The sequence below is a fragment of the Gordionus sp. m RMFG-2023 genome, chromosome 2 (assembly GCF_954871325.1).
Source record: "Gordionus sp. m RMFG-2023 chromosome 2, tfGorSpeb1-WG-v2, whole genome shotgun sequence".
NCBI lineage: Eukaryota > Metazoa > Nematomorpha > Gordioida > Chordodea > Parachordodidae > Gordionus > Gordionus sp. m RMFG-2023.
This window is the reverse complement of record NC_088776.1, coordinates 17,267,087-17,285,409: the sequence shown is the minus strand read 5'-3', so window position 1 is coordinate 17,285,409 and position 18,323 is coordinate 17,267,087. Positions and strand designations below refer to the sequence as shown.

The following is an 18,323-nucleotide window of genomic DNA, read 5'->3' as shown; positions in this document are numbered from 1 at the left end:
ATGTTCATTATTATATTTTTTCATCTCTCTATTAACTATTATACCATCTACATTTGACATAAATCATGGTTATTGTTTTTATATAATCGCAATAATTTTTAAATTCAATTATATTTTAACTTTTTTATAATTTTTCTACAAATTAAATAAAATGCAACTTAATATATATATCTTAGATTATGGCCGTCAAATAAACTTTTATTTAAGATGGCGATGAATAAATACACATAATTTTTTTTTGGCTATTATAATAATTAAACTCAAATTGTAAATTTTATTCGGGCTCGGGTCAAGTTGGACTTAAAAATGTGTGCCCGGGCTCGAGTCGGACTAAAAATGTGTGCTAGGGCTCGGGCCGAGCTTAAACAAAAAAAATTTGCAATTCGAGCTCGGGCTGCGAAAAAATTACTTTTATCGTTCTTCATGATGAGGGATGGGTGGTGTAGATCTTCACGATATGCTGATGGAGGTATATCAGACAGATATTAAATGGAAACAATATTACTTGAGAATAGTTTTCCATTTATTGGATTCTTGTGTAATAAATGCATGGCTCCTTTAAAGACGCCATATGAAAGCATTAAATAATATAAAATTTTTGACATTGATGGTTGATATTTAAATCGCAGATAGCAAAAGGGTTGATGCTAGAGGGAAATGATACTACTAAGAAGACCCGAAGACCTTCCAGCGCATCTGTGAAAAGAAGAAAAGCTATCAATATTGCACCCATATCGGATATAAGATATGACCAAGTAGGTCATTACTCTATGCTCTGAACCATTAAGCAAAGGTGCAAGTATTGTGTAGAAGTTTATTCAAGAATTATTTGCAAAAAATGTAATATTTATTTATGCTTAAATAATAAACGAAATTATTATTTGTCATTTTCATATGAAATAAAATATTTTTTAAATGAACTTGCATTTTGTCCATTGGTGACAATTGTAATCATGAATATCTTTTAATAGATATACTCAAAATAAATTTTTTTGATAAAATGTATTAATTATGTTTATGTTAGCGTCAATATTTTTACTACTTTAAATCATTTTTTGAGCGCGTTTTTTTAAATTTAAAAAAATCTGATTTTACCAGAAATAATTCTATCGTGTTTAGAATAGCTATCTTATCAATTGTAGACAATTTTGCTGTTAACCTTTGAGTCATTTATAATTTATATAAAAAATATATGGAAAATTTAATATAAATTATATTAAGTCATGGAACTAAATTGTACCAGGGGCCCCTACAACGGGGGGGGGGGGGGGGGTCCGAAGCGCTTCAGATTTGAGTGTGGGTACTTTTTTTTAAAAAAATTTTTTTTTTACATCCATCATGATCATGTGATTTCTGGTTTATAAATGTAATAATAAGACCCCCACCCACCACTTAATATTTAATTTAAAATATTGACGGAAATTTTGGTCGATGTTTAGTAAATTTTATTTAATATCTCGTAACCAAGCCTTCTGGGGGAACAGGCAACAAGAAGGCAATATGATGGCTTTTATTAAGCTTATTGCAGATTCTGAACCTATACTAAAAATGTATATACAGCAAAATGAAGAAAGAAAAAAGGATAAAAAAAATAAGGGATTAAAAACGAAATTATATTCAAACCTATTATCATATAATAAAATAACATAAACATTCTCATTGAAACCATGAAAAATATGGTTATAAAAAAAATTCAAAATGAGATTACATTTAACAGGTGCTTTTCAATCATAGTTGATGGCACATACGATGTTTCGAAATCAGAAGCATAGCTTTGATAGTAAGATATGTTGAAAATAGTGAGACGCCGAAGCCTGTTGAAAGACTGATTGACATATATTGTACGGGAAATACCACAGGTCTCGATATAAAGCATAATATAATATCCAGACTTGGCTCGATGAATTTACCCCTTGAATATCTAGTTGGGCAAAGTTATGATGGCGCCTCAAACATGAGTTGAAGAATCAATGGTGTGCAAGCCTTGATTAGAGGAGAGGCGCCAAAGGCAGCTTTTATTTGGTGTTATTGTCTTCGATTAAATTTAATCGTTGTTCAATTATGCCAATCAATTAAAAAACTTCGAAATGTTCTAGGAATACTAGATGAGATTCATATCTATTTTAATGGTGTAAAAAGATATGAGGTACTCAAAAAATTTCAGTGTAATGATCTGAAAAAATCGCAACGATTTCTACGCGTCAAGAATACCACTCGGTAATAGTTCCTTATTTATTTAAATTTTAAATATTTTTTTTTATTTAGAAGCTGGCTATCGTCATATAAAGCTATTGTAAATTTTTTTCAACTTTATGATGCCTTGAGGGCAGCTTTAACAAATTTAAAGGATTCTGAAGATCCTGCCACTTCCACTATGGCTAGTGCTATAGTCTTTAGAATAGAAAAATTTGATTTTATCTTATCTCTTTGTATTTTGGATAAAATATTGTTGATAACAAGTTTGGCTTGTACAAAATTGCAAACCATTTCGAAGGATATAGGGTATGCAATAAATCAAATTCAATTGGCAAAAGATTGCTTGATTAATTTGAGAAGTATAAAATAAATTATTGTCTTAATTTTTTTTAATCTAATAGATAATAACACTGAATTTTTGGATGTTTTTTCAAAGGCGCAAGATTTTATGAAGGAGAGAAATCTACCTTTTGATTTTGAAAGTTCTAGACTTCAAACATTACAATCCAAAAAGGAGAGGTATATATACTTTCATCATTAAATATAGAAATTTTTTTTAGCTTTAAAATAGGTGTGTTTTATGCTGCACTCGATTTAATTATTATGCAGTTTAACGAAAGATTTAATGATGATTCCATGAAATTTTTACATCAAACATCATTTTTTACGCCAAAGGGAATGACAGAAAAATCAATTATTAAAGAAGATATCGAGCATATTTGTTAATTTTACAATTTAAATTCAAGTCAAATTTTCGAAGAAATGTTGAAGTTTAGAAATATTTATAAGATGGCCAAAATGGGGAATGTAATTATTATTCATGACCTAGAGGTTCAAGAATCTAAAGATTTGTCAGATTCTGAGAATTGTAAATTTATTTAATTAAAATATTTTTACCAATACATTATTTAGCTTCTTCTGATGATGATGATAATTCAGGGAATTACGATTCAGATTGGAAAAACTATTTATTTATTTTACCTTATCGTTTACTTTTAAATTTTTCTGCTTTCCCTAATTTAAGAATTTTATATAAATATTTATTAACCATTCCCACAACCTCATGTACTGCCAAAAGAGTCATGAGTAAAATTAAATTAATTAAAACAAGACTGCGCAGTACCATGAAAGATTCTTTTCTCAATAATTTAACCATATTATCAATGGAAAAATTTTTATTTAAACAATTAAATACTGATGAAATTATAAATTCTTTCGCTTTCTCTTCCCCTAATTTATCTAAATTATTAATTTAAAAATTTATATTATATATTAAAAATTGATGCAATAAAAATTATTTTTGAAATTTATGGGTGTCATAATTATCATTTTTTCGAAGGGGGGGGGATACTTTTCAAGGGGGTACTTTTCATGGGGGTAATCTGCTTCATTCGCTCAAAAAGTGTAGGGGCCACTGAATTGTACAATAATCTTTTCACTTCTGCTCCGACTGCAGAATCCCCATAGGCAGCAAAGGAAGACACAGCTTCCATTGTAGATCGTGCAAAGGACGAATCCTCAGGCACATTCAATGCAATTCCTTGATCCAGCGAGCATTGAATTCCGCCCAAATACCCGCTATACTTGAACCACCAGGACTTTTTATCCGATGGAAGGCGGCCTGAAGGAACCCTGATCCCATGGTAACTGGGCCAATTATAAGGTTGGGACTATTCTTATATAAATCCATTAGCTTTATCCCAACAAACTCCAAACCTACTTGAGCAAAAAGAGCAACATAAAATTTCCAAATATTCGACATCACATCTTTATCCCAATATCCACTACCTTAGCCTCCTTTAGTAAGTTTGTATTATCCTTCATCGGATATAGGGTCTCACATCCGCAAGCATACTGGCGAGCCGCAAGAAGGTTTCTCCCTCAGGCAGAGACTGGATATAGCTATCCTTAAAACGATTATCAAAGTTTCAATGGCAGTCTTCTCTCCATAGATCTTCGTTATATTCACTTTTTCTTCCTTATTCTTATCATTTTACACTATATTTCAACTTTATATTATTTAATTTGGATTTTTTTTTCCTATATAAATTTTGTTTTGACTTAAAAATATAAGTCCACTCGGGTTGTGATCAGGGTTGGGCAGTATCGCGGATATTTGTATCTAAGATACAAGATACTTTTGTATCTTGTATCTTTTTTAAAATTTTGGAAAGTATCTTGTATACAGTATCTAAGATACATATTATTTAAAAGTATTTGTATCTTAACCAACTTTGTATTCAAAAAGATACAGATACTTTAAAAAAAATTTATATTGGTTAATTTAAATAGTATTAAAATTTAAAATGATATTGTTTTAAGATTTAAATGAAAAATTTAATCAAAATTTAGATATTTTAAGATAATTTTTGATATATGACGTTGGTCGTCATATAGCAATTTGCTAACAATTAGAACTACCATATTTGAATCGTTTTATATCTGTCTATTTTAAAATTATGGAAGAAGAAAATAGAATAATATGTTTATCTTCGTCTTCAGATGATTCTTCAACCGAAAATTATAACAATAAATTTAAACTAAGCATACTTAATGGCAAATTTTTTGAAGTACTTCAAGATGATCATAATAAAGAAATTTATCGTGACTTTGGTATTGACTAAAAAGTTATAGCAACTGTTACAGATAACGGCTCTAACTTTAAGAAATTTTTCAAGGAGTTTGGATATTCTATGGAAGCTGTAGAGAATGACTGACATCAATGATGATGAATGTATAGAATTGGAAATCATTGAAAGTATTATTTAATACTTCTTTAAAATTTATTATGATATTGTAAATTTAGTAAAAAAATTTATTCAAATAAAATTATTTATTTGTTTATTTAAGGGTCTAAAGAAGCCTCAATAACATTGCCTCAACACATTCGTTGTTTGTGCCATACGATAAGTCTAATTGCCACAACAGATGTCGAGAGAGCTATTAAGGATTCTCCTAACATTTCTAAAATTCATCATCCTGCAATTGCTAAATGTACTAAGCTATGGAATGCAAATAATAGACCTAAAACTGCAGAACTTATCAAAGCAGTTTTAGGAAAACAATTAGTTACACCTTGTTGCACTTAGTCTTCATAGTTTATTAAAATTTAAAGGCGAACTTCCTAAATTATGTCAAAAATTAGAATTTCCTAAATTAAGAGATATTGAAATTCAATATTTAGAAGAATATTGCAATATAATGGCCCCATTGGCTATAGCGATTGACAAAATACAGAGTGAAATCAACTGCTATTATGGAGAATCAGCTCCAATTTTAAATGTCGTTAAAAAAATTACAAATTTAATTCAAACCAATCTACAATTTTGCAAACCATTAGCCGTTGCCATAGAAAATTATTTAAATAAAAGATTTAAAAATATATATGATTTTGATAACAATTTTAAAAGTGCATTTTTGGCAACTATTTCTCATCCCAATTTTAAAAATCGTTGGATTGATGGTGAAAAAGAAAAAAAATACCTTCAGGATTTATTATTACATGAAGTTTTAATTGTTTTTAAAAATAATATTGAAATTAATACTTCAACAAAATCTTTAATTGATGAAGATGATGATTACTTTTGCCTTAAAAGTACCACATCCAATTCTAATAATTCAATAAATGATATTGAAATAGAGGTCCTAAATTATATGAAAGATGACAGGCGGAGTATAAATATGTTAAATAGTTATAAATATATAAAAAAAATATTTATTAAATATACTCCTCAGCCCCCGTTGAAAGATTATTTAGCTTTGCTAATATGGTTAATAGACCAAATCGTCAAAGATTGAACGAAAAATTAATAATATTAAAAAATAATGCTGATGTATGATGCTGATTTATTATTATTTACTAATTATATAATTATTAAATGGAATATCGCATTATCTTTTATAATAAATTTGTTATTATCTATAATTTATTTTAAATATTTTTTATAAATTTATAATATAAATAAGAAAATAAAGCTTTATACATTTTGATTTTGATTTGACTATTTAAAGTTTTTTAAAAAAGTATCTTGTATCTTCGAGTATCTTGTATCTTATATCTTATTGAAATTTTTCTAAAGTATCTAGTATCTTGTATCTTAAATACAAAATTTTATAAAGTATCTGTATCCGAATACAATTTTCTGAAAATTTGCCCAATCCTGGTTGTGATAGGTAACATAATTTTTTTAAAAAATATTACAAAATGCATTATCGATAAATAAATTAGAAGATATGTTGTGCGAAATTATTTTTGTCAAGGTCCAGAAGTTAGAAAAGAAAGTTAACAAAAATTATGATTAAAATTTCGTACTTATAATTAATTATATGAGCGTATAAATAAATATATTAACATAAATTTTATTTTATTTTATAAGGATGTTCATGATATAAAAAAAATGTTAAACCTAAAGGCATTTAAAAAAAAGTATTATGTTAATATAATTTATATGACAAGGTAAGTTTCTAAATATAATTCTTGGAAAAATTTTACTATTTTTTCAAAAAACGTATATATATATATATATACTTTTTTTAAAAACAAAACCTCAATATATTGAATTATAGAGAAAAAAATAGATAATCTCTTAATATGTAATATAATATATATCAGTGCACAATGATATTGGAATCTTTCAAACCAAAAATAATATATTCTTCATATAGATAATTAAAAAATTATATAAAATAATTAATTTTGTGGTATTTACCTGAAGAATCTTTAGGTTCCTCGAATAACTTTTGCGCATCTTCAAGAACTTTATTCTCGCACGTTGAAGATGCTAAACTAGAATATCGAGCTTTGGAAGGCGTCGTTGAAATAAGATTCGAGGCTGCCGCCAACATAAACGGACATTTGTCAGCATAATCCTTGATCAAGGTGCTACTGTAGTTTCTGATAAATGCAGCAGGCAGCCGGGACAGGAATGGGCAAGTGGTCGACATAATACTAAATCTAGAGACACCAAAAAAGTTGAAAGATTTGAATAGAATCGAAGAGAGCAGTAATTTAGAATTACAGGACATTTTGTTTTAAATTATGGATTTTTCAAAATAAGGAATAATTTTTTATTTTGAAATAAATTATTTTTCTTAAAAAAAAATTCTAAAATTTATGAGCATTATATTTTGGTAATTTAACGCAAAATTTTAGTTACGAAAAAAAATATGATCCAAAATTTTAAAAAACTTTTTTTTTAGTATCAGTTAAACATTTATATAAAAAAAAATTTTAAAAAAAAGTCTATTAGCATTTAAAAAATATTATTTATATATCGAGGTAATGAGTTAAAAAAAAGACCTATTATTATAGAAAGAATAGTTTTAAAAAAAAAATATTTGAATTTTTCTCTGAAAATCATCATTTTTAAACTCCCTTTTTCACGGTTAAAAATGTAATCATATTTACCTTAAAAAAAACAATAATTCATAAGCTTAGCATCATTATTATATTAACAATGCGATAATTAGATCCTTATTTTGATATAGTATAGATTATTTTTATTCTTCAAGATTTGTTTCGATCTTTTGCAAGGTGATGATAGAATTATATTCTATTAAATTAGCTCACTTTTTTTTTAAACCAATACTTTTTAAGTTTAACATATCAAGCACGATATCGATAAGAATTTTATTATTTTTAGAAAATTGGAATGATGGAGGCCTAAGGGGAAGTTAGAAATTTTTTAAAATTTGAAACAAACAAAAAAAAAATTGAATCTATCATTATTATATAGGTTACCTGGTCGATAATAAAAATAATAATAAGAGATGATTACTTTAATTTTAAAGGTATAAATATTAAATGATATTTCGTGTACAAGGAAATGATTAGAAAATAACAAAAGAAGGAAAAGCAAATAAAAATCTTTAAAAAAATCAAAATTAATTTAATTAAAATCAAATCCTATAATCAACTAAGAAAACGTATAACCTAGTTATTGAGCTAAAATCTATATTTTATTTTATATCTTTTTTAAAAAAAAATCAATCTTTTACTTCCATGTCCTAATTCTCTAATTATTTTAATGTTTAATTTATATTATCATTATCAGGAAGAGATAAAAAAAATTCATAGTGTAAAGCTGAGATGAGAGTGCCTCACCAGAAGGGGCGGGGTTTTAAAACAGCTCATGGGATGGGAGAATAGGACAATAAATTTTAACTAGGTTGGTTTAAATATTGGGCGGACAGTGGGGTCATCTAATATATCGTGCAGGGAGAAAAGGATAGGATTAGATTTAAAAAAATTCTTTCAAATTTCAACATATCTCCTGTTAAAATTTTAAAAATAAGAAAATAATTCTCAAGTAACGAGAAGATAGATTTTAAACCCATTGGGCAAATGGATAGATTTTAAATAGATGAATGGATTAAAAACCTTTAAAAAATACTTGTAGGCTAAAACCTGTTGCCCATTGCAGCTGTATTATAAGCAAAATTTCTGCGTTTATTCAAAATAAGTTTATACAATTTATTTCTTCTTTTTTGACATCAGAACCTGAACCTGATTTACTTGGATTTTTTTTGTCAATCCAAACCTATTTTCAGATTCTCTGTGAATCCAAAAGTAATTATTTTAATTAATATGATTTTTTATGACAAAAAATGAAATAATAATCATATCACATTTATTACTATATTTCATGTGGATTTAAATTTGATAAATTTTACGCATTATTATTTTATAAATAAAATATCTTAGATTTAAAAAAAATTAATTGATATTTCTAAACGTATCGGGTCAATTCAGCGAAACTTTTATAGCGAAACACTTTTTCGCTAAAAAATTTTATATCGAACGTAATATAGCAAAACCAATTCCGCAAAACATTTATAACGAAGACAATATCGCGAATCTATTTCAGCGAAACCTTAACCGCGAATGCGCGAAGTCATTATAGCGAGAGCATTATCGCGAAACAGTAAATATATTGCGAATACATTTATTTAAAGGAAAACAACATATTCAATACCAATTTACCCTCCAAAGTTCCTTAAACCATAAACGCGAAATGTTTTAAGAATATTTTGTTACTTATTGTCTATGAAGTAAGCAAACCTTTATCTGATGTGATAGAAAATAAATTAGCCAATTTCTTTCTGGTCTCTCTCACTCATGATTGTAATTACGGAGGGGATATTTTGATTCAAAATAAATTTACCCCCTCCCCCAACATAAATTTTAAAAATGTGCTTTATGCTATTAAAAGTAAATTTTAACAAATATTCTAAAATGCTTAGAAATTTTTCCAATCAAGATAAAAAATACTGAAAAAGGATTTTTGCAGATCTCCGATTATTTTTAAAAATCACAGAAAATTTTTCTATACTATTTTTTAAAATTTCTTATTGTTTTATTAAATTTTCCGAGTTCCTAAGACATAGACTAATAATTAATTTTAAAACTCAAAAAATCATGCTTATGCACTTAAAAATGAAAGAAATAGTAAAAATTTCTGAGCGATATATTATATTTTTTAAGAAATTCAAATCTGAGAAAATTAAAATTTTTACTTAGCAAATTTATCTTTTCGGAATTCAGTAAAAATTGATTTAAGTAGTTTTGATTCTGGAAAAAAAAATATATTCTATAGCACTAATCTAATTGTAATTAAGCATTAAATATTGGCTTAAGCTTCCGAATAAGTGCTTGTCAGAGTTTGGCAAACTTTATGCTAAAGGTTATGTCTTAATATTAGATTAAAATTCCTATCAAATTTTTTGAACTAATATTAAGTACAAAAGAGATAAAAAAGAATATATCCTTAAAGATCGTAAAATCATAAGATTGAAAATATTTTAAATTAGGGAAATCCTATACTAAGATATAATTTATTTTTAAATCGCCATTTAAAATTTGATTAAGACAATCTAATAGCTTATAACTCTGTTTTTCTGGCAAAACTGATTGATGAATATATAAATATTAAGATTTAAGACAATAAATATTGACGCAACCCAGATATCAATATCGCCAATAAGGATCAAGGTTTAACTAATGAATTCAATGATTAATATATTAATAAAGCTAGGTTCCTTGAGCAGGATTTTTATAAAATAAGACTTCGAGGAAAAGTAAGGCAGGATAGCAAATTTTTTAATTCCAATGATAAATTTTATAAACCAAATAGTTCATTATTCATTATATAAATTTATTAAGGCTAAAAGAAAATTAAAAATAAATCTGATACCTATTTATAAAAATTTTAATTAATATGATTATAAAAAATAAATGTTATGTTTGAAAATAAAAGTCACTATTGACAATTATCGCAATATAATATCTTCACGATATATGTTTCGCGAAATAGTTTTTGATATATTGTCTTCACAATATGGGTATAATGACTTCGCTATAAAATTTTTGCAATTATTAATTCGAGATAAAAGTTTCGCTATAAAAAATTCGCAGTAAAAGTTTTGCTGAATTGACATGTAATCATTTCAAAACAAAATTTAAAATTTGGTCTCGATTTAAACCTGGCAAAAAGTTACGATTTAAAAACAAGAACCAGGAACTAAAAAGTATCATATTTTTGAGATACAAGGAATGTGGAATATTATTTTCTAAATTATCCAAAATATGTAGGGGTTCCAAAACATGTCCCAAAATTTTCCAGGTTTTAACAAAACATGTCAGCTTCTCAAAATGTTTTAAATATGAAAACATGAAGGTAATGAGCCTGAACATTTCCAATCTTAAAAGTTGGATAGATACCAATAGGAACAAAAAATATCAAAATTGGAATGGAGCAGAACAAAAAATAATTCTTGTACTCACTCCTTGGCTCAAACCCCTTTTGAAATAGTTCTGGTGGATCAAAAAATTAACTAAATTTAAGAAAAATGTCCAGCACATTTAAATCTTTGCCTGGCTTGTAAAAAAATTTATGAAGGTAAAAATCCTAAATTTAGATTATATAAGTTTTAAAAAAAATCTTGGACCTAGTTTGTAAAAATATTTTATTTCCTACATGTTTTTCAGTCCATCCCATAAAATTTATAAGTGAATCGTGGCAAATTTCTAAAATAAAACTTCCAAAAATTAACTTATAAAAGGATTCCAATACTCAGCTCCATAATTATTAATAATAGGAAACGTAATTTAGCTAGATAGTAATTTACATTTATTAACTAATCTTTTTTAAGATATTTTTTCACAAATTTACTTATCTAAATATTCTGGTAACTTATTTTATATATGGACTATTTCTTCCCACTGATTTGAGTTAAGATTATTATCATAAGGTGATTCTTATCACATATATAGCATTTAATGCATGAATATTTTTTAATTAAAATTCAATGTAAATATTATTCTATGGCAAATGAAATACTAACATATGTTAACTATTAATATTATGATTTTATTATTATATATTTTTTCTTATCCTGGAATTCATAATTAAATGTGAGATAAGATAAATCTAATAATTAAAAATGATTAGATGAAAACTAATAAATAATATGCTCTTAAAGATTTTAGATAGAATTAGAAAAAAACTATACTTTCATTAATATTTCATTATCAAACTTAAAACTATAATATGTATTTAAAATAAAAATAAATAAAAGTTTTTTTAACCAATCTAGGATTGAAGTAATTATGGAATATACAGAAATTACCGTAAAATAATCCTGTCAAGAGGATACAAGTCAGGTGATTGCAAATCATGACCAAATGTGAGAGATGTCAAATAAACTTTTCAAATGGATCTAGATACAGATATATCGTCATAAAATGGATCTAGATTCAGACTGATACTTTAGGTATCTAGATACCGATACAATTATTATTATACTTATGCAAGGTGTGCAGTGCAGTGCATAATATATAAGCCTTCAATACTCTGGTAGGGTATATGAAATTCCAGCAGCGTCTACATGAGCGGGAGGGGTAGGAAGAGTTTGCATCCTATTTTTTGAGGGGGTCTTTAATGGGGGTAGGATAAATTTTTTTGGAGGGTTATCTATTAAATTTTGAAATGAAATAGGACAAAATTTATTGCTATAAAAATTAATGCTTTTATTATAGTATTATTATAATACAATTCATCGACCAAATCTATATATTGCCAACAATCATACACATTGTTTTCCAGATAAACTATCCTTTTAAATATAATTTAAAAGGTTTAGATATTTCAGCAAGCTCATAATGCCATAATAATTAATTCATTGTAAATAATGGAGGTTTTAATTAAATTTATTATCTAAAAAATAAATTCTTTATATTCACAAAATATCGTTAGTTGGTAGTAGAGGCAGATTAATTTAAGTTATCCTTTATAAATTCTTTGAAAAGAGTATCAATAAATAAATAGGTGAAAATAATAAAAAAGATAGGGGGGTAGGCAAAGGTTTTTGAAGGGGGGTTGCTTCCAGTGAAAATCCTGTCATGTAGACGCTGAATTCCAGGGATGTTAGAAATGAAATTACATAAAAACGATTAAATATTATGATCTGGATTCTTCAGTAGCTTCATCAAATATATCTTAAAATCTATATTCCAAATTTCATATATTTTGTTGAGTAGTTTTTAAGATATAAGCATTTTGTGACTGATTGGGGTTTGTGAGACCCCATCAGATAAATTTGTAATTTTTTAAGAAATTTTTTTTTTTTAAATTTTTAAAATTGTAAATATATACTACTATATTATAAAATTATTAAAACAAAATTTAAATATCTTATATTATGAATGAGATATATGAAAAAGAAAAAGTAAAGATTTTTTCTGGTGGAGTTATTTTATTATTATTTTTCACCAGCTGACTCATTTCTCAAATTATTTTTATCATTTATGAAAAATAACCATCCCAAATGCGAAGATTTTCCGGTTCAATTTTTGGAAGAATATGAAACAAATGAAATGGAACTATTATTGATGTCTATGGATTCAAATATTCTTAACTCACTCACTCTTTATTATGAATGTGGTTATTCAAGATTCAAAAACAGATAAGATTTATTTCTTTAATAATCATTACTAAATCTTACTATTACAATATCGGAAAGGGTAAGTTCCACTCATTTTTGTTAAATTACAACTGGGTACAAGGTTTGTCGGTATCCTTGAGAAAAAAATCGGCTTAAATATATAATTATTTAAGATGTAATATCATTTTATTTGAGGCGATTATGACAATATAATTAATAGTGAGGATGAAGAATTTATATATCATAGTGATCATGATACACAATCTGAATTAAAGGAAGAAGGAATGTTGTTTGAAGACAATAAACTTAATATTATTTAGATAAATATGAAATCGTTTATCATAGTATATTTCTTTTTAAAATTAGCTAAAAAATTAAGTTTACTAAGTGGAAAAAGGATCTTCCTAATTAAAGAATAAAAACTCAACAACAAAATTTAGTTATTCATCTGCCAGTAATAAAAGAATAAAGGAAAGAAGCTGACATTCCAGAAAAATGTTTTGACTTGTTCATAACACCAAAAATGATTGAAGAGATCATTTATCATACCAATGAAAAAATTAAAATTATATGTAAAAACTATACTGACCAATATGAAAGTTCTACCAAAGAAGATGATGTAACACAATTCAAGACATTATTGGGAAATCTTTATTTAGCTGGAATTTTTAAATCTAACCATCAAAATAAAAAATAACAAAATATTTTTTTTCAAATATGTAAAATAAATTTATATTTAGAAGTAGAACACATTAATGTTATATGTAATAAATATTTTGCATGTTAAATTTAACATATTTCAATGTTAAATATTTTTTTTATGTTTAAATGTATTAGTGTAATTTAAAGATCCATATTATGAATTATCATGAGTATATGATAGATAAGTTAATTTTTTAACTCAATATTTGAAATTTAAAAAAAGCAAGCTATTTTTTGAAAATTTTGGCACAAATTATAATTATCCAAATCATCTTTAACCTAAGCTTAAGAAATAAAAATAAATAAATATTTTATCAAGTTTAAGGTTAGTTCTATCTTATATCCAAATATTAAATAAAAATAATGAATATAACTGGAGATAAATACATTTGAAATTGGGGTCTATTAAACCCAATTTCATATATAATACCTAAACTGACGATTCATTCATTAAGTGTACATCAATGCAAATCAGCTGGAGACGCTATTTTAATTACACTAATCATTATTAAAATTTTAAACGAGAGCCTAATTTATTCCTATTTTTGATGCAAACTTTATTAAAGTATTACCGGATCATCGAGATAATAAGCAAGCAAGTTATCAATTAAATAGTAGTTTTTAACATAAGAATAATTACTATATGTGTTACCAAAATGGCGGGTCCAGCTGATTTGCTTTTAACGACGCTTAAAAATGCATTTTAATAAAATCGAGGTATTATATATGTCATTGTTTAAACCCCACCCGAGTACTAACGTCATTTTTTTTCACCGGAGTATTGAAGGGTTAATTAAGGTATTGTTAAAATTAATTTTGAATGGGACTAAAAAATTATTGAGCATATTAAATAATGACTATTTTTAATAATTTTAATACAAAATATTTCATTAGCCCACTATTGTCCATCCCATTTAAATGCATATACCATCAAATAAAATAAATCTGTCGTAAAATATTTTATAGAGAAAACACTATACATTAAAACAAACGTGTATTAGATTATTAATGATTAATCATATTATGCATGTTTGGAAGTTTTATACGAAAATCACCATTTTTTAAATGGCCCATATCTTTATAGTCATTTTATTTGTATAATAATTGCTTATATTTAGAATATTGACAAAATAACTAAAAATCTATAATGATTTATAAAAAATTGGTTTGTAGTTAAGTATAAATAGTAAGAAGATAAAGTTTTGATCTTTACTTTACCAAATGATTATAAATAATTCTAATTTTTTTTTAATAATAAAACATTCTCAACATTTTTATCATTAGGGCTCTCCCTTTTATATATAAATATTTTCACTTTTAGCCACATTAAACCAGGCGTTAACTTTTTACAAAGTGGGTTGCTAACTTGCAAAATGGGGTCCTAAAAGGTGCTAATTTATTTTAAAAAAGTGTATAAATTTATTTACATTATTTATATATAATTTTCTGGGGACTCCGCCCACCCCCTTATAACCAAATGGGTTTTCGGCCCGCTTATGCCCTCTCTTCGGCCTGGCTGATGTAATTTATATATTTTCCCATAATTAATTAGAATATACTTGCATTCGCTAATCAAAATAATATCTGTTTTGATATATTATATTTAAATGTTTATATTTTTACTGTTCTGAGAATTTCACATTATATTATGTTCAATTGATTAAAAGTTTGATATTTTTACTGTTCTGAGGTTATAATTATATATATATAAAAATCATACAACTAACTTTTATATAGATTATTTTATACTATTTTATTCTCTAATAATATTTATTTATAAATTAGGTATGAAAATATAATCACTATCAACCTTGTTAAATCTATTCTATCAAATCGAACCCAATTCTCTCAATTCGAACTTTCCCCAATCAAAACTACCACAACTCAAGCTTATCCCCACAATATCTAATATAAATGTAGAATTTAATTCATTTTCTTTGCCCATATAAAAAGAAAAAATTCTAAATAATCCCAAATATCAAATATATTAGACAAATTTTTGCTTTTTAAAATAAGACTAATTTGAAAATAAAGAGAAAAATCGGAAAATATTTACAACTTTTAATATATTTAAAAATCAGCCCAAAAATATATTCAATTTAAACAACATTCTAAAAAATATTCTATATATTTGGTTTTATTTAATTTTGATGTGTAGAATCATCTAATAATCATAATTTATATAATAATAATAAATAGATATACTTTTTTTCCATAATATGATATCTTTTTTATTTTACTTAAGGCGAAATAAATTACAATAATGAAATAATTATGCCGCATGGAAAATAATATTTATTTAAAATATGCCCTAAAGTTAGGTAACTATTTACCAATTATTAAAAAATTGGGTTAATATTAAATATATGAATCTTGATCTATTTTTATGCGACGCCTCATTAAACTCTGCCTACAGAGCCACTTGACGACAGAGTAGTTGTCATATATAATGAATAACATTATTATATTAGTATAATCATTTAATAAAAAATCCCGACACAGTTTGAAAAAATTTATTCAAAATTTGATAAGTGTTAGCACTTATATTATCTAAGGGGTGTCCAAAAAAATCAGTATGAATTATTTGATTTCTTGTCAGAGATTGTCTAGAAATATTAATCAAATTTTTATTTCTATTTCTATTTTTATTAATATAAATAAAATAAATTATATAATTTACCATGCTGTTGTCATCCATTGTGCAAAATAAAATTTTTATGGCTTGTTTTTTTAATGAAATAAACTCCGGCAGATATAATTTAAATATTGTTATTTCTAATATAAAAATATAAAATAATATCAAAATATCTAGATACCGAATATAAAAATATAAAATAATATCAAAATATCTAGATACAGACACCGAATTTCGGTATCTAGATACTTTAACAACTTTGATAAATACCATATAATAACAATGTTTCGATTTTTCTTACTTATATTAAAATATAATTTCATAAACACTAAATTTAATCATCTATATTATAATTCTCGATGTCCTCACTACGTCATCGTGACGTCATGTCATCGCTGCGTCATGTCATCGCTGCGTCATGTCATCGGCACGTATTTATTTTTATTTTTTTTATTTGTTGATTTTATTTATTTATTTTATACAAACAGATGGGAATATTTTTGGATTGGAAAAATCGTCTGCGGAAAAATGGATGATGTTAAATTGATATAAACAATATTCCCTTAACTTTCTGAATATGAATGAAATAAATGATGTGAATAAAAAAATAATTCAAATTTCAATGTCATCACAATGTAATTTTGCTCTACAAGATACTCAACTTATATATTTATTTTGAACATACTCACAATTTTTGTCAGTTTACATCACAATTTTTTATACTCATATTTTTCTTTCATAACCAATAATTAAGAAGATAACCAAGTATATTTAAATATTTAAATATTCTTTTCCTAACCTACTTATAATCTCCAATCCTTATAAATAACTCTTTCTTTATTTTTCCCCTCCATTAGTGAATTTATTTATCACTAAATTTTATTATATCATTCTTTTCTTCCTATCTCTATTATTTATTAACCACTACTTCTCAAAGCCTTATCAATTCCTTTAATTTAATTTTTATTATTTTTATAATATAATAATTTATACCTTCTTCCCTCCCCCCTTTTTTTAGTCTTATTTTTTAATTACCTTACAATTAATTAACCTTAATCTTAATAACATTACATTCATCATGTTATTTTTTAACCTTAAACTAAATTGTCAGCTTTTTCCCTTCTCTTCTATCAATTTATCAAATCGTCTGCTTTTTTTTTCTATTACCTAACAAATACCAAATCTTAATTTTTCTCAATTTAATCTAATAATAATATTAGCTTGCACCTGACTTGGGAATACCTTTTACAAATTATTAAGGGTTGAGCTGGGCTTGATAAACTTTTTTAAAATTATAAGATCTTGGATGCTTCCTAATATTGTAAGCTTGAACCTGGCATGACATCTATAGTAAAAAATGAATAAAAATCTCATTTCCAGTCATTTATGACGGGCTTTCTACTAGTTTATTTGAAACAACTATTTTTCAAATAAAGTTTATTATTATTATACCATAGTGAGGGTCTTCTTGAGTTTAAGGTTCCAGCTACAGAAAATACAAGCTCACTGGGTGTGCTTATAGCTGGAACACACAATATTATTTGGCAAAAACAGAAAGTCTAGGCATCTCCAATCTTTAAGATTCTTGTTCCAAATAATTATGATATGCTTTGTGGAGGTCAATTAAATGAATGTTTATTCGCTAATTTTTCTGTGTAACCTTCACTAAAAACATTTCATTCACATTCTACTATATGATCCACCTCCATGTGAGGCAATGGCGCGGTAGCGTAATTGAATTAAATTAAACTAGTAAAACATCCGGTTCCTTAAGATAAGTGCTTACCGTATTCATCTTTAAAATCTTGGGTCTAAAAGTGCGGCCAATATCTTGTATAAATAACAATTT

The 18,323-nt window shown here is 25.8% G+C and overlaps 1 protein-coding gene and 1 long non-coding RNA gene across 3 annotated transcripts in view; one reads left to right on the top strand and one right to left on the bottom strand.

The window, feature by feature from the left end:
• Nucleotides 1–11,864, bottom strand: part of LOC135925002 (5-aminolevulinate synthase, erythroid-specific, mitochondrial-like) — a 28,407-nt gene extending 16,543 nt beyond the window's left edge. Inside the window, exons 1-2 of one of the 2 annotated variants that reach the window (XM_065460137.1) lie at nt 11,783–11,864; nt 6,906–7,150 (exon numbers count right to left, since the gene is read on the bottom strand). In XM_065460137.1, the coding sequence (XP_065316209.1) occupies nt 6,906–7,140 (235 nt within the window). In that variant the 5' untranslated portion in view covers nt 7,141–7,150; nt 11,783–11,864. Of the gene's footprint in view, nt 1–6,905; nt 7,322–11,782 lie in introns of those variants that run through there. The other variant, XM_065460136.1, reaches the window with a different exon arrangement.
• On the top strand, nt 6,207–17,315 carry LOC135925003 (uncharacterized). The gene is made up of 3 exons (XR_010571489.1): nt 6,207–6,369; nt 15,625–15,755; nt 16,963–17,315. It is a non-coding gene; the product is annotated as an uncharacterized LOC135925003 (long non-coding RNA).
• The last annotated feature ends 1,008 nt before the right edge of the window (nt 17,316–18,323 follow it).